Source organism: Mandrillus leucophaeus, unplaced genomic scaffold (genome assembly GCF_000951045.1).
Source record: "Mandrillus leucophaeus isolate KB7577 unplaced genomic scaffold, Mleu.le_1.0 Scaffold17, whole genome shotgun sequence".
Classification (NCBI taxonomy): Eukaryota; Metazoa; Chordata; class Mammalia; order Primates; family Cercopithecidae; genus Mandrillus; species Mandrillus leucophaeus.
Window position 1 is genome coordinate 586,890 of NW_012101698.1, and position 22,742 is coordinate 609,631.

Genomic DNA, 22,742 nt, shown 5'->3' on the forward strand with positions numbered 1-22,742 from the left:
TGTATTTTTAGTAGAGACAGGGTTTCACCATCTTGGCCAGGCTGTTCTTGAACTCCTGACCTCGTGATTCACCCGCCCCGCCCTCCCAAAGTGCTGGGATTACAGGCTTGACCCACCTCGCCTGGCAGACACTGAAATCTACACACTGGTTGGTGAGACGTTAATTCATTTTTACAAAAAAAAATGTATAACCAGGAAGTACTAGTCCTGCTTTCTGTGTCTGTCCCAATTTTTAAAGGAAGCCCACTGCACTTCTCAATTGTCACCCCTGCCCCTAGCCCTGATCCATGGCCTCTAACCCAAGAATGAGCCAAGAACCAGCTGCTCTAGAGATGTCAGCAGCAAAATCCTGCCCAAGGCTGTTAAAATGTGTGGGCACTCATTTACACTCGTGCTGTCATTAAACACTTCCCTTGAGCAGGGACGATTCTGTCCTGTTTCATTTCCATAAGCAAACTGGCGTCCAAGGCCACAAGCCCTGTGTAAAAATAAGAACTCGGCACAAATGGCCAATCACACGCTTACCTGCATTTTTAAAGACAGCTTTCAGATATTTAGGGGCTACATTATTACCAAACCTTGGCTTTGGGAGATTATACAGGTCCGAGGAACTCGTGTCTACTGCAGACGAATGCAGTTACCCCACCTTCCTCCATACAGAATTGTCAGGAAACGTCCACTCCTTTGGGGGTGATTTTTCTCCTCAAGTTGTAAACAACATTCCGTTCATAGCTGATTTCAGGGCAAACATTTCTGACATCTTCCTCCAGCTCAGTCTGCCATGCCTTGGCAGTCAAGTTTCCTGTCATATGCAAGCCATCCAAGTTGATGCGAAGTAAGATGTGCCCAGCTCAAAGTGGAAGAGTGTGCGTCTTGGTATCCGGAATCCTCAGCCCCAGTAGCAAAGCTTTAGTCATTCACCTCCATCCAACACACGTTTGTGAATGTCCTGCTGTCCATTTTGTCAATAAACAGGCAGCCCTGCAGGTGGTCCATCTCGTGCTGGATGATGCGGGCTGCCCACCCGCTCGCCTGCCACGCCACCTGTTCTCCATTGGGGTCCAGCCCTGCAAAGCAAGTTACAGCCCTGGTGAGTGGGAACAGCTGAACTGCATCATCCCCAACCTCCTCACCCCTGCACCTGGCTGTTTCCACTGACAAGAGGCAACAGCAGACGGCAAATGTAGACAGCAGCTCCTCTCCTAACTGGAAAACGTGCCTCACATCGGCCCATTACTAAGTGTTCAACCTGGTTCCCAACTCTGGTAATTAGGTTATGGAGCTCACTGTAGAGCTGAGATGAGAAATCATCTTCCTACGGTGCGACCCTTCCGAACTCTCCTCCCGTTTCTGAGGTATCCGTGGGCTCTCAACTCCTAACAGACGTTCTGCAGCTTAAGACCCCACTGTTTTTCTGACCCTCTTCAACCGACGAGCTTGCTCTGCAGGAACAATCACCCTGACCCCAGCAGAGCCCGCATTCCGCGAGACATCCTGTGGTATCACGCGGGGAATGGCTTAGCCCCCCGGGCTGGGCCAGGCTGGGGGGCCAATCCCCACTTCTCCAACTCCACCGTGGCGGATCTAACTAGCGCCGAAGAGAGTGTTTGCTTCAGAAAGCAAGGGAACAGAAAGACGCCAGGCTGTCAGGAATTAGGAGACCCCTCCTCGCCCCCGCGTCCTATCTGAGCGGGCTCTGCCCCACAAGAGCTTCTATCCGTCCTGAGACCTGTACGCTCCCGCGTCCCACTTCGTTCCTGCGGGAGGTACGGCAGATGAACCGCGACCACTTCCGCGCTCTCGCCAGAGTTGGGCGGAAAAGACTCGCGCGCTGCTCCAGCCGCCCCGGCCCCGCCGCCCGCACCTGAGATCTGCACCGCCTGGAAGCGGGGCACGCAGGCCAGGAAGCCGGCGACGCTCTCGCAGCCCTCGGGGAAGGTGACCAGACGGCTGTCCAGCACCCGCAGGCTGGGGTTCACGAACACGCGCAGGGGGAAGGGCTCCATCTGTCGAAGCGCGCGCTGGCGCGGCGGGCACTCGCGACACAGCGCCTCGGGCAGCTCCAGCGCCAGCACCTGCAGCGGCACCCCCAGCTGCGGCGCGCTTAGGCCCACGCAGCGCCGCCGCCGCATCACCTGGACCAGCCGCTGCGTCAGCCGCTGCAACTCGGGCCCACCCAGCTGCGCCCACTCTACCGGGGCCGCCACGCCCCGCAGCACCGGGTCCCCGACCTGGCACACGTGCGGGAACGGCGGTTCGGGAGGACCCAGTACCAGGCGCCTCAGGTGGCGCCAGTAGGAGCGCCGGAGCGCAGGGCACTCGACGCCGTCCGGGGCGGCCGTGGAGTTGCAGGCCCGGGTACCGACGGCTGCCGCCCCCACCCACGGCACCGCCGCCCAGAGCGGCCTCAGGCTCAGCGCGCCCCACAGCCGGGCCATGGCGGCCCCTGCAGCAGTAACCCGGCCCGCCCCTTCCGGCCGCAGCACAGGGCACGCCGGGAAGCACCGTCAGCCAGCGCACAGCAAGGAAGCGGCTGGATCCCCCACTTCCTGCCCAGACCGGGAGTGAACACCGCCCCCTTCCGCTCTCCTGCCGGGAGCGTCTTCCTCCCTCCCGAGCCCGCTCTGGGCCTTCCAGGGCGACGCAACCTTGTCCCCCAGCCCCGCGCCGGGTACCGCACGCACCGCGTTCTGGAGGCTGGGGACGCCGGCTAGGGCCCCACGCTGGGCGGTTCCGCGTCCACCTCCGATCGCCCTCCCTCCGGGCAGGCTGGGCCCGCGGGATCCAGGCGTGGCTCCTCGGAGGGAGGCTCTGGTGCTGGAGCTGTGAGCTCAGGCCCCAGCGCCTGGTCATCCAGGGTGAAGAGCGTCTCTCTCTTTGGCAGGATAAAGACGAGGGGCTCTTGAATGGCGCCGATGTTCACATGCCCGAGGTTTCCATACTTGGAGAGCTGAGTGGGAGGAATGCCTGCCCCAGACGTGGGGAAAGCAAAATGGAAAAAAGTTATTAATAAAATTCAATATAGAAGTTTAAGGAGAAAAAACAGAAGCAATTACTATTTTTTTTTTTGAGACAGCCTCGCTCCGTCACCCAGGCTGGAGTGCAGTGGCATGATCGCTGCTCACTGCAACCTCTGCCTCCCAGGTTCAAGCAGGTCTCATGCCTCAGCCTCCGTGGTAGCTGGGATCACAGGCGCCCGCCACTAAGCCAGGCTAATTTTTGTATTTTTAGTAGAGACAGGGTTTTACTATGTTGGCCAGGCTGGTCTCAAACTCCCGACCTCAAGTGATCCATCCGCCTCGGCCTCCCAAAGTGCTGGGATTACAGGCATGAACCACTGCGCCCAGTCATCAATTACTGTATTTCAATACAGCAAAAACCACCTTTGTCATAGGGAACAGGAAGCTATACTGTGAAGCAGAAGGTAATGGAGCAGCACTGTTGGGCGCCTGCAGCAGGAATCCAGACCTCAGGGAGCCCCAGGGGAAAAGCGGAGGGCAGCCAGGCTTTGCAGGTGTGATGCACTGACCCATTGCCCTTTGGGAAGCTGCGCCTCAACCAAGCCCTTCTCCCATCACAAGGGGACAAGGACATGAAAGTGAATTGGAAAAAAGACTTTAGGACGGGCGCGATGGCTCACACCTGTAATCCCAGCACTTAGGGAGGCAGAGGCAGGCAGATCACAAGTCAAGATATCGAGACCATCCTGGCCAACGTGGTGAAACCTCCTCTCTACTAAAATACAAAAATTAGCTGGGCGTGGTGGTGCGAGCCTATAGTCTCAGCTACTTGGGAGGCTGAGGCAGGAGAATTGCTTGAACCCGGGAGGTGGAAGTTGCAGTGAGCCAAGACTGTGCCACTGCACTCCAGCCTGACAACAGAGCGAGACTCCACCTCAAAAAAAAAAAAAAAAAAAGACTTTAAAAACCCTTTCTCTAGACATTTCACATAAATGGAATCATACGTATGTGGTTCTTTTGTGACTGGCTTCTTCCACTTAGCCAGATACAGCCATATAATGTATGATTCCATTTTTATGAAATGTCCACAAAAAGCAAATCTATGGCAACAGAAAGTAGGTTGCCAGGGGCTAAGGATGCTGTCGAGGAATGACTACAAATGTGCATGAAGGATCTTTTTGGAGTGATGGAAATATTCTAAAATTGGATTCATATTTACTAAACACTGACTTACACAAATGGGTGAATTATTTAGTATGTGAATTACACATCAGTAAGGCAGTTTACAAAATTTTCTTTCTTACCTAAAGTCTGTGCTATCTGAGCTGGTGGAAAAAGGACTTGGAGACAGCGATTTAAATATGGAACAAGGTCTTCCAGAAAGACAGTGCAGAACTGGACGAAGAGCTCTTGCTCCCCTCTGCTGAAGGCAGTCTCTTCAGCGCGATGGAAGGCCAGGATTATTTTAGTTACCTAAGAGACAAGGGCACCATCAATCACTGGGACAGCCTATCACCACTGAGACAGCAGTGCATGAAACTAGGCAAAAAAAAGGTATACCCCCCCTCAAGTTTTCTTGAACAAACTAATTTAACAGTACATTATTTTACTGTCTCATTTAAACTCAAAATTATGGTCATTCTCCACAATTGTGTCACTTTATTAATGTGAAGTTCAGACCCAACTTGTTACATTATGGGTGTAGTTTCCAGTTCTAGTGGAGGAGTGTCATAAAACTATAGAGAATACATGGTTTTGTTTTGTTTTTTTTTTCTCCAGAGACACAATTTTGCTCTGTCACCTATGCTGGAGTGCAGTGGCACCATCATAGCTCACTGTAGCTTCAAACTCCTGGGCTCAAGGAATACTCCCACCGTAGCCTCCCAAGTAGCTGGGGCTACAGGCATGCACCATCACGCCTGGCTAAGTTTTAAAATTTTTTGTAGAGACAGGGTCTTGTTTTGTTGCCCAGGCTGGTCTAGAGCTCCTGGCTTCAAGAGATCCTCCTGCTTCAGCCTCCCAAAGTGTTGGCATTTCAGGTGTGAGCCACTGCGCTTGGCCCAATACATGGTTCTTAACTTCCATAGAGGACCAACCAGAACTGTGCTAGATCCAGGAAAATGAAGCAAAACTATATGAGGTTTCCACTAAGGCCCCTGAGGTTCCAGAAAGCTAGAACCACTGGAAAACTAGAAGAAAACAGCTAGGAAAGAGAGGTTTCAAAACCAACAGAGCAGCCTAGCTGACACAGACATGTGGCATAGCGACAGGGTAAGAACACAGACTCTGGTGCTGGACTTCCTGGGTTCAAGTGACTCACACCTGTAATCTCACACTTTGAGGGGCTGAAGCAGGAGGATCACTTGAGTCCAGGAGTTTGAGACCAGCCTAGGCAACATAAGGAGACACTCTCTCTCCATAAAATAAAACACATAAAAAAAAAATATGCTAAAGATGAAGGGTTTTGCAGATGTAACTAAAGTCCCTAATCGTCTGACTTAATCAAATGAATCTTTTGAAAGGAGGTACCTAAAAGAAGAGACTCAAGCAAGAGAGAAGCTCTCCTGCTGGCTTTGAGGAAGCAAACAGCCATGTTGTCAGTTGCCTATGGAGTAGACAGCCTCTAGGAGCTAAAGCTTCAGTTCTGCAATTGCAAGGAACTGACCCCTGCCAACTTGAATGAGTCTGAAATGGAGCCCCAACCTCCAGATGAGACCATAGGCCAGGCAACACCTTGATGGCAACCCTGTAAGACCCTGAGCAGAGAGGACCCAGTTGTGCTGAGACTGGACTCCTGACCCACCAAAACTGGGAAGTAATAAATGTGTTGCTGGAAGCTAAGTTTCTAGGAATTTGTTACACAGCACTAGAAAGCTAATACGTGCATTACTGAATTGTTACTATAGGCAAGTCACTTCATGGACTGTCCTAGGTCCCATGAAGGGCAACTGGCCAGAGCTTTTCAACCAGGAGAACCTCCAACACCACACTAAACCTCTCCATGTCAGCAGACACCACTGTCAAATAGACGAGTTTATTACAAAAATCTGGCCACCCATTACCAGAGAAGGCCCAGAGTAGCCGAAAACCAACAGAATGTGCTCACCTTGGCAAGGGCATCTTCCAAGGCCCCAGTCACATCCTGCGCCAGGGCCACAGGGCAGCAGAGGCGCAGATCATTGAAGGCGACCAGAATATTGTTGAGGAAGCAGGCGAGGGGTGGGAAATCTAGGAGCACCATGGGTGGCTGCAGCGTCCCTGGCTGGGTGGCTGGCACAACAGCAGGCATGTTACTGGTTCCCAGGATGGCTGGAGCTGAGATGAGTGTGTAGGAGTTCATTTCTTCCTGGAATTTCTCCACTGTTTCCTGAACTGCTTTCTGGAAAGTGCTGATGGCCACCCGCTGGAAAACAGGAGCCAACTGACCGCGGAAATCAGCTCCCACCCGGCTGAAGGACAGCCCAAAGTACATGCACTGGCCCAGCAGAGAGTCCAGGCGGCCCCCTATGCCCCGGTAAAGGTCGGTCTCCAGCACCTGCAGGAACTGTGAGACTTTCTGTAGCACCCAGCCATGGAAGATGGCACTCTCATTCACGGTGTGCTCACCCACGGCAGGGGGCAGCAGTGGGTCCTCATCTGAGAAGATGGCACGGTACTGGGTGATGATATCAAAGAGATGGACACGGCAGGCCTCGATGGTTTTTGTGATATGGAAATAGGGATCATCATTAGGAATGGCAGTCAGGATGGACCGGAGCCAAGCATCTCGGGCCTGAAGAAACTTCACCCTCAACTCAGCCTCAGTGAAGACATCCATGCGCCGCAGGTAGCCAATGACACGGAGGCAGGCGGGGAGCTGGATGTTGGTCCTCAGTTGCTGGATCAGCTGGCTCAGCATCAGCTGCATGGACTGGCGTACTTCGTTCACGATGCCCTGACAATACATAGAGTCACACTGTGCTGGGAAGGATGCTCTCTAGAACCCACTCCCCTAACCCTGAAGACTGCAGACCAACATTCCCATGGCTTTCCTGAAATATGAAGTAATTTCCTAAAGCTGATGCCTGTAGGTTCACCAACAAAGATCAGGTTAACTCTCTTGCTTAAAAAGCTTAAAACCTGGCCAGGTGCAGTGGCTCACACCTGTAATTCCAGCACCGTGGGCAGGCGGATCACTTGAGGTCAGGAGTTTGAGACCAGTCTGGCCAACATGGTGAAACCCCGTCTCTACTAAAAATACAAAAAGTAAGGCCGGGCGCGGTGGCTCAAGCCTGTAATCCCAGCACTTTGGGAGGCCAAGGCGGGCGGATCACGAGGTCAGGAGATTGAGACCATCCTGGCTAACATGGTGAAACCCCATCTCTACTAAAAAAATACAAAAAAACTAGCTGGGCGAGGTGGTGGGCGCCCGTAGTCCCAGCTACTCAGGAGGCTGAGGCAGGAGAATGGCGTAAACCGGGGAGGGGGAGCTTGCAGTGAGCCGAGATCCGGCCACTACACTCCAGCCTGGGCGACACAGTGAGACTCCGTCTCAAAAAAAAAAAAAATAAAATAAAATAAAAATACAAAAAGTAGGTGGGTGTGGTGGCGCAGGCCTGTAATCCCAGTTACTCGGGAGGCAGAGGCAGGAGAATCACCTGAACCTGGGAGATAAATGTTGGTTGCAGCGAGCCGAGGTCGCGCCACTGCACTCCAGCCTGGGCGACAGAGCAACTCTGTCTCAAAAAAAAAAAAAAAGCTTAAAACCCTCCAGTGACTTCCCACTGCAATCGAGAAAATTCCAACCACTCATTGGGACTTATACTGGTGGCCTTACCTGGTTCTCCATCTTCACCTGCTTCCTTATGCTCTCCCACTGCTACAATCCATTAACTCTGGCTGCCTCTGTATCCCTTAAATACCTCAATTTCTGCCCACTTCAGCCCTCCCCACTTGTTCTTCACACTTTCTGGTTTGCTCTCTCCTCAGATCTTTGTGGACTGGCTCCTTCTTCTCACTTAGGTCTCAGCTTAAGTGTTACCTCCCCAGAAGAGTCTGTCTTGATCACCCTACCTAAAGAAACCTACCCTAGACTCCCTCTACCCCATTCCCCATTTTGTTTTTTTAATCAGACACCACTATCTGAAATGATATCATTTATTTCTTTGTCAATTATCAGACTTCCCATTAGCACGTAAGCTGCATGAGAGCCAGGACCACTTTATTCACAATGTATCCCCAGCATATAGAGCAGTGCTTGGCACGTGATTAATATGTATTTTGAATAAATGAATGTTTTCAGAAACTGATATGAAACATGCAAGGGTTTCTACCTAAAGCTTCAGTCCTGACCACAGAATAAATGATTACAAGAACATTACTTTGAGTCCTCTCTGGGTAAGTTGGCTACCTGGATGACAGGGATGGAAGAGTATTTCCTCTCCAGTCGGCGTACATAGGCTGCAAGCTCCAGGGCCTCTTCATAATAACTGTTCCGGACACAGGTGTCCATGAGCTGAGGAATCTCCAGTATTTCCAAAATTTCTGTGTGCCGGTTTAGGGTCAGACTATTCATCCGACGGTTGGAGCTGATCTCCTCGGCCTCCTTCACAAAGTTCCTAGTAATAATCAGGAGAATGTTGGTCCTTCACTGCTCTGTACCCAAACCTTAGCAACAGTTACCAAGCACCTGCTATGAACATTGGGCTGGATGATCTATCTGATTTATTCCTCACACCCCACCTATAAGGTAAGCATTATTACAATTGAGGAAATTTTTAATCCCAGAGAGGTTAAGCAACTTGTCCAAAAACATACAATTAATAAGTCTAACAGACAGAAATCCAGATATGCCACTGGCTGGCTGTGGCAAGGTACTTGGCCTCTCTGAACCTATTTCCTCATTGGTAAAACAGTCTATAGGGCCAGGCGCGGTGGCTCATGCCTGTAATCCCAGCACTTTGGGAGGCCGAGACAGGCGGATCACTTGAGGCCAGGGGTTCAAGTGAAACCCCATCTCTACTAAAAATACAAAAAATTAGCCAGGCGTGGTGGCGCGTGCCTGTAGTCCCAGCTACTCGGGAAGCTGAGTAGGAGAATCACTTGAACCCAGGAGGTGGAGGTTGCAGTGAACAGAGATGGCGCCACTGTACTCCAGCCTGGCCAACAGAGCAAGACTCCATCTCGGAAAAAAAAAAAAAGTACATAGGACCCTCCTCACAAGGATGTAAGAAATGAGATGATGCGTGGGAAGCATTTAACACAGAACTTGAAACAGAGCAAATGCATCAGAGTAAAAATAGTAAAAGACACAGAGTTAAATATTTAACAATAGCTATCATTATTTTCATAGTGAAGCACTAACTAGCCTAGAATCCACAACCTTTCCCCATATTCCCTCAGGTCTTCATCTTCTCCTGTGCTAATGTTCAACCATAGCTCCTGCCACAGTCTACTTTCAACACTTCTCTATATTTGCAGAGACCTGCTTTATCAAGTCCCTTGTCTACTCTGGAGCATGGAAGGGTACAAAAGCTGCTGTCAGATATCAAAAGGCTCAAAAGAAAAATTAAACTTTAATCATGAAAGGCTGGAAGGCAGAACTAAGGATAATGGACTGAGGATCTATGGAGACAGAATATGACTCACAAAGGACTTTTTTTTTTTTGAGACGGAGTCTTGCTCTGTCACCAGGCTGCAGTGCTCTGGCATGCACCATCTTGGCTCACTGCAACCTCCGCCTCCCAGGTTCAAGTAATTCTCCTGCCTCAGCCTCCCAAGTAGCTGGGATTACAAGTGCTCGCCACCACACCCAGCTAACTGTTGTATTTTTAGTAGAGATGGGGTTTCAGCATGTTGGCCAGGATGGCCTCGATCTCTTGACCTCGTGATCTGCCTGCCTTGGCCTCTCAAAGTGCTGGGATTACAGGCATGAGCCAACGCAACCGGGCTTTTTTTTTTTTTAAGACAGAGTTTCACTCTGTCACCCAGTCTGGAATGCAGTGGCACAATCACAGCCCACTGCAGCCTCGACCTCCCAAACTGGAGTGCGGTGGCACAATCGGGCCCAACTGACCCTCCCACCTCAACCTCCTGTATAGCTGGGACTACAGGCGCACGCCACCACGCCCAGCTAATTTTTTATTTTGTAGAGACAGGGTTTTGCTATGTTGGTCAGGCTGCTCTTGAACTCCTGGGCTCAAGTCTCAGGCTCCCAAAGTGCTGGGAGTACAGGCTCAGCCACCGCATCCAGACGTCCAAAAGGAGAGGCGTTTTGATATCTGATGCCCTCAAATGGGAGGATTTCCTTGTCGGCTTCCCGTCAATGGAAGTTTTGAAGCAGATGACCTCTGGTCCAAGCTTTCGTATAAAATAAGTACACAAATGTACACATATATTCAGCTCACACCTATAATGTTAACTATGTCAGACCCGATAATAAGAGCTTTGCATGAATCCTTTTTCTTTAGTGCCCACAACAGCCCTTCGAGGGAGGGATATGCTCCTGGGTCATCAGTTCTGAATTCGCAACCTCCTAGCTGTGTCCTTAGACATCATTAATCTCTGTCTTGACTTGCTCATATGTAAAATGGAAATAACAGGGCTGGTGCGGCGGCTCACGCCTGTAATCCCAGCGCTTTGGGAGGCCGAGGCGGGCAGATCACGAGGTCAAAAGATGGAGACCATCCTGGCTAACATGCTGAAACCCCGTCTCTACTAAAAATACAAAAAAAATTAGCTGGGCGTGGTGGCGCACCCCTGTGGTCCCTGCTACTCAGGAGGCTGAGGCAGGAGAATCGCTTGAACCCGGGAGGCGGAAGTAGGTTGCAGCAAGCCGAGATCTCGCCACTGCACTCCAACCTGGCGACAGGGCGAGACTCCGTCTCAAAAAAGAAAAAAAAAAGGGGGGGATAACAGTACCTACCTCGAAGGCTGTTGTGAGGTTTAAATGGATTAATAAGGCGCTCAGCAGAGAGCCTGGAACGTGGTAAACGCTTTATAAGTGTTAGTTATTTCTACCATCGTAAACGTCAGCTTTTACAGTTAAAAACCCCTTTAGCGCCAGGCGCGTCGCACCTGCAGCTCTGCTGGAAGCTGGGCAAGCGGTCGAGCAGGCGGCCGAGCGATGCCTCCACGTCGCCAAAGAGGCGGTGGATGCGCTCGGTGCACTCGGCGCCGCGGATGAAGGTCTTGTAGTTGGCGAAGGCCAAGTCGCGTGTCTGCTGCAGCAGCTGCGCCCGCTCCTCCGCCAGGCGCTCGGGCTCGCGCCGCAGCCGCTCCAGCCCCGAGCCGCTCAACTCCCGGAGGTAGCGGCCCACATCGGGCCGCTCGCGCCACTGGGCCTCGGGGAAGCGGTCCCGGAACAGCGACGCCAGGAGCCCTTCATCCTCCACCTCGCCGAGAGCCGCTGCCGTGGCCCTGGCCGTGGCCGAGGCCGTGGCTGACGATGGGGTAGTCGCCGCGGTAGCCATCTTCCCCGCAACAACGTCACTTCCCCTCCGGACCACTGGGGGCGCTGACTCCGAATTTAGGACAGGAAGAAACAGGACCATTTCCGGTCTCTATCTTTTCTCATCCAGTCGGCTTGCTTTCCCCGGCGGTCGTCCAGACTATTGGGCGCTAGCGAGAGGAACTATTGGTACGGGGCTAGAGAGGAAGGCTTTGGGGTTGCCGGGGAGCAGCAAGCGGCCGACTTCCGTTTCCGCTTACGGAGGCACGAGGATCCGGTGTTCCAACCCACGGAGAAAATGCGGCCTTTGACTGAAGAAGAGACCCGTGTCATGTTTGAGAAGATCGCGAAATAGTAGGAGCGCGCGGGCCGGAGGCGGGAGTGTGTGGGTGTGGTGGCTAGGGGTGGAGTGGGGGCGCGGTGCCTAGACCGGTCCGTTCGGGCGCGGTCTCCAGTCCTCTTTTTGCCCTCAGTATCGGGGAGAATCTTCAGCTGCTGGTGGACCGGCCCGATGGCACCTACTGTTTCCGTCTGCACAACGACCGGGTGTACTATGTGAGGTGAGGCGGGGCCGGGCAGGCAGCATGGACCCAGGGGAGGGGAGACCTGGGTCCCACCAGACTCCTTCATCCGCAGCGGTGCTCCCCCTTTACCCTTTTAGTGAGAAGATTATGAAGCTGGCCGCTAATATCTCCGGGGACAAGCTGGTGTCGCTGGGGACCTGCTTTGGAAAATTCACTAAAACCCACAAGTTTCGGTTGCACGTCACAGCCCTGGATTACCTTGCACCTTATGCCAAGGTTTGTGGGGTGGTTTCCAATTCTGCCACGGGCGATGAAGTCAAGGATTAGGCAGATTGTCCGGCAGCTTTTCTCCCACAGAGTTCCTGATAGTGTGCTTGGAGGAGTGTCAGCACATGGAGATGTGCAGAGGTCTTGCACCTTGGGCATGGTCAGGGCTATGGGATAGGAGTGCTGTGGGGCTGTGTAGTGTTAGTTTTCTCCAGCAAAGTAGAAAAGCCTAGGCAGACCCAGCTAGAGATCAGAAAGCAAGTTAGTGGCAGCAGTGAAGACACCGGGGTCCAGAAAAAGAGCTGTTAACCTGGCCATGGAAGATGATCCCTGTAGAGTTGAGAAAATAACTTTTTGCATTTCTTTTTTTAAATTCCTTTTTCTTTCTTGCTCTTTTTCTTTCTTTTCATTTCTCTCTCTCTTTTTCTTCCTGACAGTTTGACTCTGTCGCCCAGGCTAGAGTGCAGTGGTGCGATCTCACTGCAGCCTCCGCCTTCCAGGTTCCAGCGATTCTTGTGCCTCAGCCTTCTGAGTAGCTGGGGTTACAGGTGTGTGCCACCACACCTGGCTGATTTTTTTGTGTGTTTTTAGTAGACACAGTGTTTCGCCGTGTTGGCCAGGCCGGTCTCGAACTCCTGGCCTCAAGTGATCCACCTGCCTCGGCTTCCCAAAGTGCTGGGATTACAAACGCGAGCCACTGCGCTGGGTAACTTCCTGCATTTCTGTTCAGGAGATGGACAGTTCGAGGAAAACATGAGCCTCTTTCTGTTTCCCCTAAAATTATTTCAGAAAATTATTCACAGATCCAGCAGCTAGTTTGTCTGCATGGATAGAAATAGTAACGTTTTTGTGTCTCTTGGATTTTAATTCTCTTACAGTATAAAGTGTGGATAAAGCCTGGTGCAGAGCAGTCGTTCCTGTATGGGAACCATGTGTTGAAATCTGGTCTGGGTCGAATCACTGAAAATACTTCTCAGTACCAGGGCGTGGTGGTGTACTCCATGGCAGACATCCCTTTGGTGAGTAGAGATGGCAGCTATTACAGAACTCAAGTACTCTTTTATTCAAGAAGGATATGTTTTCAATCTGGGTGATTGAGAGAATAAATTCGCAGCACCTTTTGAATCCCAGAAAGACCAGAACTGTATTTTTTCCGTCTTTGTTATTTCCAGCCCTCAATATGGGTATATTGAATGACTTCAGTGAGTTAATGTCTTTTCTTTTGAATCCCAGGGTTTTGGGGTGGCAGCAAAATCTACACAAGACTGCAGAAAAGTAGACCCCATGGCGATTGTGGTATTTCATCAGGCAGACGTTGGGGAATATGTGCGGCATGAAGAGACGTTGACTTAAAACGAAGTCATTGCAAGGACAGGCGGCTGTATGGAAGGGCCGAGCTTTGTTTCCTGTGTTTGTGTGGACTCCATCATCATGTTGAATTTTGTCAACACTCTGACCTCTTCAGGGACTTCTTATTTACTGTACTCTCTATCATTGACAAATGCAGGCTGGATTCTTATTATATACAGAGAGAGCTCAAAAATGGGGTTTCAGATCTTTGTGTTTGTGATGAAATAGAATACTCTGTTTCATATTTGAATCAGAGGGCTTCTTGTTCTGAGAAACAGGTTCAAAATCATTGGAACTAGGAACAAGAATAGCTTATTGTTATCTGTGATAACACTTTGTTTTTTAAACTCATGATAAGAACATAGGGATTGTCTTTTTTATTAATATGCAAGATAGATATTTCCATAACAGAATAATAAACCACATGTGGGGTTTTAAAAATGAAATTTGTCTAAAATAATAAGAGCAATTCAGCTATTTTTCTATACGGTAATTGGTGTGTGGTATGGAAGAAAAATGTATTCAAACCCCACTACTGCCACCTACCAGCTGTATGGCCTTGAATGAGTCATTCAGCTTTAATAAGGTTCGTTTTCTTCTGTTTAAAAAGATACAAAACTTAAAAAATAGCTTTGGCCATCTACCTGAGAATTAGAAATTCTGATTTTTGGAATTAGAAATCATGATTGTAGGCTGGACACAGTGGCTCACGCCTGTAATCCCAGCACTTTGGGAGGCCAAGGTGGATGGATCACTTGAGGTCAGGAGTTTGAGACCAGCCTGGCCAACATGGTGAAACCCCATCTCTACTAAATATAAAAAAATTAGCCAGGTGTGGTGGCACATGGCTGTGGTCCTAGCTACTTGGGAGGCTGAGGCAGGAGAATGGCTTGAACCGGGGAAGCAGAGGTTGCAGTGAGCCGAGATGGTGCCATTGCATTCCAGCCTGGGTGACAGAGTGAGACTCCGTCTGATTGTAAAGCATCTAGTACGGTGTACAGTGCCTGGGAAACGACAGGTGTGGAATAAATGGTAAGAATTATTTTTATATTATATATATTATGTATTCCTGTTATTAAGTGTAGAGTTTTATGAGTATAATTTGATTATATTACCTTCTTTTTTACAAGCTGTTTTCTCAGTATTTTTCTTGGATGGGATGATCCTAAGCTGGAATTTTTTTTCATCACTATGATTTTATAAAACATAATTTTTTCTATGAACCTTTACTTACTTGACTGGATTGAACTAAAAGCACTGATCAAAGACCGCGACATAAAAATTCAGTCCCTTTGTCCTCCCCGTGCCTCCCAAAGTTATTTTAAGATCGTTAGAATATTTCTTTAGTAACATTTTATAGACAAAAAATGTAAAGACTTCCTGTATTGCAAAACCAAACTGTTTCTTTAATGAATATACTGCTTATTTTAAGTTCCAAAGGTGAAGTCTTTAAGAATAAAACATTACTGACTCCTGCTTTTATATGTAAGCAAACTTGATTGTGGCCTTTTTCAACTCGTCTTCCTTCTAAGATTTTCTGTTAACCTCTAAGTAGACTCAGTGAAGGCTAAGGGACTGCTATATGATGAACAGTATTTTGATGCATACATTTAATACTTCTTCAGAACTTTTTCATTATTATTTTATTGCCATTTTGCTTTTTTAGATGTGTACAGCAGACTAAAACATTAATGAGATAGATTGATTTTTGTCCCATAACATTACAAAGCTGATTTCGACTAAGCCCCAGAAGAAAAGAGCCAGGGTGCTATAGTCACCTTAGCTTAGCATCTTGGCTTCTTTGTGTCTGTAGTTGTTGGCACATTGAAGAGACGCTTCAAGAAATACAGTTGCAGGATTCCAGAAAGAATAATAACGAGGCTCTGGGCTGTCGACCACCAGTTCACGTAGTTATAGTTTGAATGGGTAAGGAAAAAGTCAGCCATTTTCCTCATCCGGGCAAAGTTGTAGTATCGCCACATGTGAAAGATATTGTTCTGCACCTTTTGTGTGCTGTCCTATGAGAGAAAATTTTAAAAGGGATTCTTCCAAACCCCCATCTAGCCTCACCTGGGTGCTCACCAGCACTAACCTACCTGGAAGTCAAATAATGTACCCATACAATTTTAAGATGTACAATACTATTACAGTTGTTGATAAATGTTGTGTGTGCTATGTATGAAATATGATCTGGACTTGAGTTTGCAATTTTTGTTTTTGTTTCTCGAGACAGGGTCTCACTTGTTTGCCCAGGCGGGAGTACAGTGGCGCAGTCACAGCTCACTGCAGCCTCAACCTTCTGCGCTGAAGCGATCTTCCCACCTCGGCCTCCCTAGTAGCTGGGACTACAGGCACGTGCCACCACATCTGACTAATTTTTGTATTTTTTTGCTTTGTTTTGTAGAGACAGGGTTTTGCCATGTTGCCCAGGCTCATCTCGAACTCCTGGGCTCAAGAGATCCACCCACACTGGCCTCCCAAAGTGTTGGGGTTACAGACATGAGCCACTGCCCCGGCCTTTTCTTTTGTTTTATTTTTAAATAATGGAAAACTTCAGTTCTCAAACTAGAGAGCTCTTCCAGAGGACCTCTAGATCTAGATGTACTCAGCATGTTGTTACCATTCCAGGTGATGTTTTATATTCTCTGTATATGGTAGAAGACAAGAGCCTGTGGACTCTAAGGCCAGATGGTAAATATTTCTGGCTTTGCAGGCCCTTGTGACTGCTGAACTCTGCCACTGTAGTACAAAAGCAGCCACAGACAATATGTAATTGTCAAATGAGCATGGCTGTGTTTCAAGAAAACTTCCATTTACAAAAACAGGCAGTGAGTTTTTGTGCATTTAGGAGAGACTAAGAAAGTGAAAAGTGGGCCATGCGCAGTGGCTCACGCCTGTAATCCCAACACTTTGGGAGGCCGAGGTGGGCGGGTTACCTGAGGTCAGGCGTTTGAGATCAGCCTGGCCAACATGGTGAAACCCCGTCTCTACTAAAAATACAAAAATTAGCCGGGTGTGGTGGCACATGCCTGTAATTCCAGCTACTCCGGAGGCTGAGGCAGGAGAATTGTTTGAGCTCGGGAGGCAGAGGTTGCAGTGAGCCGAGATCGTGCCACTGTACTCCAGCCTGGGCGGCAGAGCGAGACTCTGTCTCAAAAAAATAAAAAAGAAAAAAAAGAAAAGAAAGTGAAGAATAGCTGGGCGCAGTGGCTCATTCTTGTAATCTTAGCACTTTGGGAGGCCAAGTTGGGCAATCACCTGAAGTCAGGAGTTCAAGACAAGCCTGGCCAACATGGTGAGACCCCCATCTCCACTAAAAATTCAAAAATTAGCCAGGTGTGGTGGCACCCGCCTGTAATCCCAACTACTTGGGAGACTGAGGCATGAGAATCACTTGAACCCGGGAGATGGAGTTTGCAGTGAGCCAAAATTGTGCCACTGCACTCCAGCCTGGGTGACAAAGCAAGACTGTGTCTCAATAAATAAATACATAAATAAATAAAAATACAAAAATTAGCTGGGCATTGTGTTACACACCTGTAGTCCCAGCTACTCAGGAGGTCGAGGCAGGAGAATCACTTGAACCTGGGAGGCGGAGGTTGCAGTGAGCCAAGATCACGCCACTGCACTCCAGCCTGGGCGACAGAGCGAGACTCCGTCTCAGAAAAAAGAAAGTGAAAAGACATTGCCAGAATGGGAGAAAATATCTGCAACTCACGTATCTTAGAAGGGATTTGTATCCAGAATATATAAATAAAATTCAACAATAAAAAGACAATTCAGGCAGGGCACAGTGGCTCACGCCTGTATTCCCAGCACTTTGGGAGGCTGAACTGGGCGGATCACAAGGTCAAGAGTTCAAGACCAGCCTGACCAACATGGTGAAACCCCGTCTCTACTAAAAATACAAAAATTAGCTGGGCGTGGTGGCACGCGGCTGTTAATGCCACCTACTCAGGAGGTTGAGGCAGGAGAATCACTTGAATCCTGGAGGCAGAGGTTGCAGCAAGCTGAAATTGCGCCATTGCACTCCAGCCTAGACAAGAGCGAAACTCCGTCTCAAAAAATGACAATAAAAATAAGCCAGTCACAAAACCCCATGTACTGTGTGATTCCATTTAAATAAAGCCTATAGAGGCCAGCCGCAGTGGCTCAAATTGTTGATTAATCTCGACACAGTAGCTCAAAATGCTGAGTAATCTCAGCACTTTGGTAAGCTGAGGTGGGAGGATTGCTTGAGTGCAGGAGATTGAGGCTGCGGTGAGCTGTGATCAAGCCACTGCACACTGTAGCCTGGACAACAAGAGTAAGACCCTGTCTCAGAAATTAAGTACAGAGTCGGTAAATCTATAGAGACAGTAGAACAGTGATAGGCAGGCCTGGGGTAATAGAACGGAGAATGACTAATGGGTAGTGGGATTTTTGGGGGTGGGTGGGTGATAAACTTCCGGATTAGATGCTGATAGTTGCACAGCCTTGGGAATATACTAAAAAACCACGGACATACACTTTAAGATGGTGTATAAATTATATCTCAATTTAAAGAAAAACAGGCAATGGGCCAGATTTGGCCTGTGAGCCATACATAGTTTGCCAACCCTTGGTATAAAATGAAGGTGGAATTTCAAGAGCTTCAAGTCATAATGTATTTTATTTTATTTTGAGACAGACTCATTCTATCTGAGGCTGGAGTGCGGTGGCGCGATCTCGGCTCACTGCAACCTCTGCCTTCCGGGGTTTAAGCGATTCTCCCGCCTCAACCTTCTGAGTAGCTGGGATTACAGGTGCGCACCACCGTGCCCGGCTAATTTTTGTATTTTTAGTAGAGACAGGCTCTATCCGAGGCTGGAGTGCAGTGGCGCGATCCCGGCTCACTGCAACCTCTGCCTTCCGGGGTTTAAGCGATTCTCCAGCCTCAACCTTCCGAGTAGCTGGGACTACGGGTGCCCACCACCATGCCCGGCTAATTTTTGTATTTTTAGTAGAGACGGGGTTTCACCATGTTGGCCAGGCTGGTTTCAAACTCCTGACCTCAAGTGATCCACCCGCCTCGGCCTCCCAAAGTGCTGGGATTATAGGCGTGAGCCATCACGCCCAGTCAAGTCATAGTTTATTAAAAGATTCACATCCCCTTGCCTGTTTGGTTTCTACCTAAATGAAGTCATCTTCCCTCTGAAGTTAAAATCAGTTTCCACAGATGTTTCTCTTCCACAAAACACTTCCTTACCTCTATTGCATCCAGAGTATCGTTCAGTTGTTTTCTTTCCTTCTGTTTGTGATCAGTCTCAGGCCCCTCATAGAAGACTCCAAAGTTGAGGTACACTTGCACAGAACCGAAGTGATTATGCTGATTATTTAGACAAAGCTGATAAAAACCTGTAGGAATTCTTAGATCATTACCAAGTCTTTGGTCTCCTCCCCTTTGTTAAGGATTCTCTGGAGGTGTCTGTCCTCTAGTTTTGGAATTCTACAGCACCTTCTTTTTACTTAGAAAGTACAAAGATCCCGTTTTTGACACGGAAGACATGGACCTTATGTTAAACTCGTACTAAATATTACTTATTGTATGGCCAAATTTTAGTAACTAGTCTTTTCCATGCTGGATAGTGGCAAACAACATTTTCTCTTTTCCAACATGTAATTCCCACATCTTGTATTAAGGAACTCCTGCTCAACAGATTGAGTTAAGAGCATGGGTGTTTGCCTGGTCCTTTTATACCATTAGAGCTAGGGACACCATCTTGAAATTAGGAAAGAAAAAAAAAATTGGATGCATAGTGCATGAAAGCAGCTCTCCTGGAGTGATTGCCTCTAAGACGTCTGTGCATTGACTCATGGTGTGGGATATCTGTTGGGGCTGGTGTTGCTTCCCTTTGTGTGTGCGGTGGGTGGAGAGGACCAGTGGAAGATGCGGTGGGGTGGGATTAGAAAGGTGTGGCAGTGTTTGAAAGTCAGAATGATTGGAAGGCACTACTGGCATGTAGGGGCCAAAGATGTTCAAGATCTTTTTTTTTTTTTTTTGAAACAAGAGTCTCTCTCTGTCGCGCAGGCTGGAGTGCAATGGCATGCTCTTGGGCCACTGCAGCCTCTGCCTCCCCAGTTCAAGCGATTCTCTTGCCTCAGCCTCCTGGGTAGCTGGGATTACAGGTGGCCTGCCACCACGCTCAGCTAATTTTTGTATTTTTAGTAGAGACGGGGTTTCACCATATTGAGCAGGCTGGTCGCGAACTGCTGACCTCAGGTGATCCGCCCACCTTGGCCTCCCAAAGTGCTGGGATTACAGGTATGAGCCACCACGCCCAGCCTGTTCAAGATCTTTTAACACTCATACATATCCTGTGCTTTATAGTGAAGGACTGTCTGATGCCCCTTTTGAGAAAATGTCTTTTTTAGTGCAGCTGGCTAGTAAAGAGGGCAGTTAAGACACTGGTGCTGTCCAAAGTGGGACAGGCTTGACCTGGCTGGAGGAGTGCTTTGTTGTGGAGTGTGGATATCTCACATGGATATCATGCATTTTCTTTTGTTCTGAGTCGGCTTTTAGTAACTGACTCAAATATTCTGATGACTGGAAAGAAATACTTCCCTGTAATACATTTGTTAATTGGAATTTGTATTATAAATGGGTCTCTGTTTTTTGGTCACTTTCCCAGAATCTGATCGACTGGAGATAAAGAGATAAAATTGAGCTGCTGAACCCTAGAGTTAGAATGCTTACCTGGAGTGTTGTCCCCAAATTGTCAGTGGACTGCCACTTGGCATCCTTGGAGGTCAGCAGTCTCCAGGAACACTGGTTTTTGGTGTTAAAGGCTGAATTTTTTTCCTACTGTTTAAACATCTTTGTATACTTCCTCATTATTTCTCTAATTTCATAGAACCCTATGATTATTATAATAGCCATGGTAATGAAAACAGACCTGTTTCTTGGGTAGAGAAGTTAATCTGGCCCCGAACATCCTGGGAGGTGTCTATGAGAAATCCCTGTGGGTTATGTGCCGTGGCAGCAACATGCCGGTCATGTGACATCCCCACCGTCCGCTGAACCTGCCAAGACACATTAAGTAGGCAGCAGAACCCCTGCTACATCATGAGGAAGCCAGCTGAGTGGTAAGACTGACATCCCACATTCATCAGCACAGTGGTCTCTGTCTGGGGTGGGACTGCCCAACCTGCTGCTGGGGTTTGGAACTGATTGGAGGATTCTGAGGTGTCACAGTGATGGTGTTAAGGGGAGGCGGCACAGCATAGCTGAACGTCTGCAATGTAGGAAACAGTACAGCAGGACAAAGAACTGCCCAGAATGCCAGCAGCACCCGTGTGAAGAAGATATGTCTTGCTCGGACCACGCAGTTGGTGTGGATCGGTTAAAATGTATGATTCTGGGCCGAGCGCAGTGGCTCATGCCTATAATCCCAGCACTTTGGGAGGCCGAGGCAGGCAGATCACAAGGTCAAGAGTTTGAGACCAGCCTGGCTAACATGGTGAAACCCTGTCTTTACTTAAAAAATACAAAAATTAGTCAGGCATGGTGGCGTGCGCCTGTAATCCCAGCTACTTTGAAGGCTGAGGCAGGGGAATTGCTTGAACCTGGGAGGCGGGAGTTGCGGTGAGTGGAGATCATGCCACTGCACTCCAGCCTGAGCAACAGAGCAAGACTCTGTCTTTAAAAAAAAAAAAGTATGATTCTGGCTGTAGAATTTCCTTTTTTCTTTTTTCGAGACAGAGTCTTGCCCTGTCACCCAGGCTAGAGTGCAGTGGCGCCATCTCGGCTCACCGCAACCCCCATCTCCCGACTGCAAGTGATTCTCCCGCCTCAGCCACCCAAGTAGCTGGGATTACAGGCACATGCCACCAAGCCCAGCTAATTTTTGTATTTTTAGTAGAGATGGGGTTTTACCATATTGGCCAGGGTGGTCTCGAACTCCTGACCTCAGGTGGTCCGCCTGCCTCAGCTTCCCAAAGTGCTGGGATGACAGGTGTGAGCCACCGCACCCGGCCGGGCTGTAGAGTTCTTGAATGAACTTGCTTGGTGGTTGAGCTCCCTGATGATGTCCCAGATTTGGGCATTTGCTGCTTGGCAGTGCACACCTACAGCAAGCACTCCATGGACACTCACTCCCAAGCTAGATCTTGATTAGCCTAGGCCACAGTGAGCTTAGTAGTGGCTGCTGTTCTGATAGAAATTCAAAGGTAAGAAAAGTCTCTGATAAGTTTATTTAAAATAAATGTTGTTACAGTGGAATGGAGTAAGATCAACAAAGTCTATTACTGTGTAAACAAAAATTAGAAAGTTAACAGATTCCTAAGATAAAGAACAAACGAAATGAACAGCCTCTAACTTTCATATTGAGTTCGCCATCCTGGGACAGCATGGTATAAGACCACAGTATGGATAAAAGTACTTGACCTTTGAATAGGTAACTTGAAAACACTTACCGTCCTAAAAAAAAAAATAGGATTAACTGGCTGAATACAGAAAACTTGAGCTAGTGAATCTCTGATTTGCCAGAATTGCTCCTAAAGGCAGCACAGCCTTCACTTCCCCACCCCCATAAACTGAAGCAGCTTTCTTTGAAATCTCTGGATCAGTCTCCAAAGCACTATTATCCATTTTGTTTTAATATATTAAAAGTGTATTCTCTCTCCTCTCATCCCCAAATCCGAGTACATGTAATGATTACCTCTTCAGGGAGAGGCACCCCGTCTGCCCCATGGCTTTGAGCATGGCCCCTGAGGTGAGAACCAAACCATATGTTTTAGCTCCTGTTGATGATTTTTCACCCAGCTGGAGTTTCCCTCTAACTGCAGGTCCATTTCATTAACAGGTGGGGAATCACAGCATAATAAAGACAACCAGACCTTGTTTTGGCCTAAAACCTGACCCACTTTATGAGTAAAGGAGGAAAAAAAAAGCCCCCAGTATGGCCAGTCACCCACATACCTCGTAACTGAAATAGAAGTATCCAGTCTGGTGGGCAAATTGCCAAAAGCATTCCGTGCCTCCTGGAGGGATCATGATGGCAAAGTCATGTCGATCAGCTCCACGGAAGAGTGGCTGGTCCCCAGAGCCACTTAGACGTTCTATCTTCTGGCTCCTGGCAGACGTCACTAGATTCAGAACGACCAGCCCAGCCCCAAAGAGCAAGGGGGACATGCTGCTTTCTGGAGCCTCCTCTGCAGGTGAACTGCTCGCAGCCCAGGGGAATCAAGTCGTTC

At 48.7% G+C, this 22,742-nt stretch overlaps 4 protein-coding genes across 5 annotated transcripts; 1 reads left to right on the forward strand and 3 right to left on the reverse strand.

The window, feature by feature from the left end:
- Positions 1-508: 508 nt before the first annotated feature.
- Positions 509-2,473, reverse strand: PDF (peptide deformylase (mitochondrial)). The gene is made up of 2 exons (XM_011976687.1): positions 1,865-2,473; positions 509-1,067 (listed from the first exon to the last, which is right to left on the reverse strand). Exons 1-2 carry the CDS (start codon positions 2,436-2,438, stop codon positions 910-912), a joined length of 732 nt encoding a protein of 243 aa, XP_011832077.1. The 5' UTR covers positions 2,439-2,473; the 3' UTR covers positions 509-909.
- Positions 509-11,524, reverse strand: COG8 (component of oligomeric golgi complex 8). Its single transcript, XM_011976688.1, has 6 exons — positions 11,016-11,524; positions 8,350-8,557; positions 6,067-6,894; positions 4,265-4,433; positions 2,685-2,967; positions 509-1,067 (listed from the first exon to the last, which is right to left on the reverse strand). Exons 1-5 carry the CDS (start codon positions 11,489-11,491, stop codon positions 2,711-2,713), a joined length of 1,938 nt encoding a protein of 645 aa, XP_011832078.1. The 5' UTR covers positions 11,492-11,524; the 3' UTR covers positions 509-1,067; positions 2,685-2,710.
- On the forward strand, positions 10,926-15,018 carry NIP7 (NIP7, nucleolar pre-rRNA processing protein). Of its 2 annotated transcripts, XM_011976684.1 has the most exons (5): positions 10,926-11,742; positions 11,862-11,948; positions 12,050-12,188; positions 13,058-13,198; positions 13,413-15,018. In XM_011976684.1, exons 1-5 carry the CDS (start codon positions 11,687-11,689, stop codon positions 13,530-13,532), a joined length of 543 nt encoding a protein of 180 aa, XP_011832074.1. In that variant the 5' UTR covers positions 10,926-11,686; the 3' UTR covers positions 13,533-15,018. The 2 variants fall into 2 exon arrangements, with proteins under 2 accessions (XP_011832074.1, XP_011832076.1); XM_011976686.1 differs by lacking the exon at positions 13,058-13,198.
- Positions 15,019-15,164: 146 nt separating this feature from the next.
- TMED6 (transmembrane emp24 protein transport domain containing 6) lies at positions 15,165-22,738 on the reverse strand. Its single transcript, XM_011976683.1, has 4 exons — positions 22,468-22,738; positions 20,444-20,570; positions 18,757-18,905; positions 15,165-15,547 (listed from the first exon to the last, which is right to left on the reverse strand). The coding sequence occupies exons 1-4, from the start codon at positions 22,678-22,680 to the stop codon at positions 15,314-15,316; spliced, it is 723 nt and encodes a 240-aa protein (XP_011832073.1). The 5' UTR covers positions 22,681-22,738; the 3' UTR covers positions 15,165-15,313.
- Between the last annotated feature and the right edge of the window lie 4 nt (positions 22,739-22,742).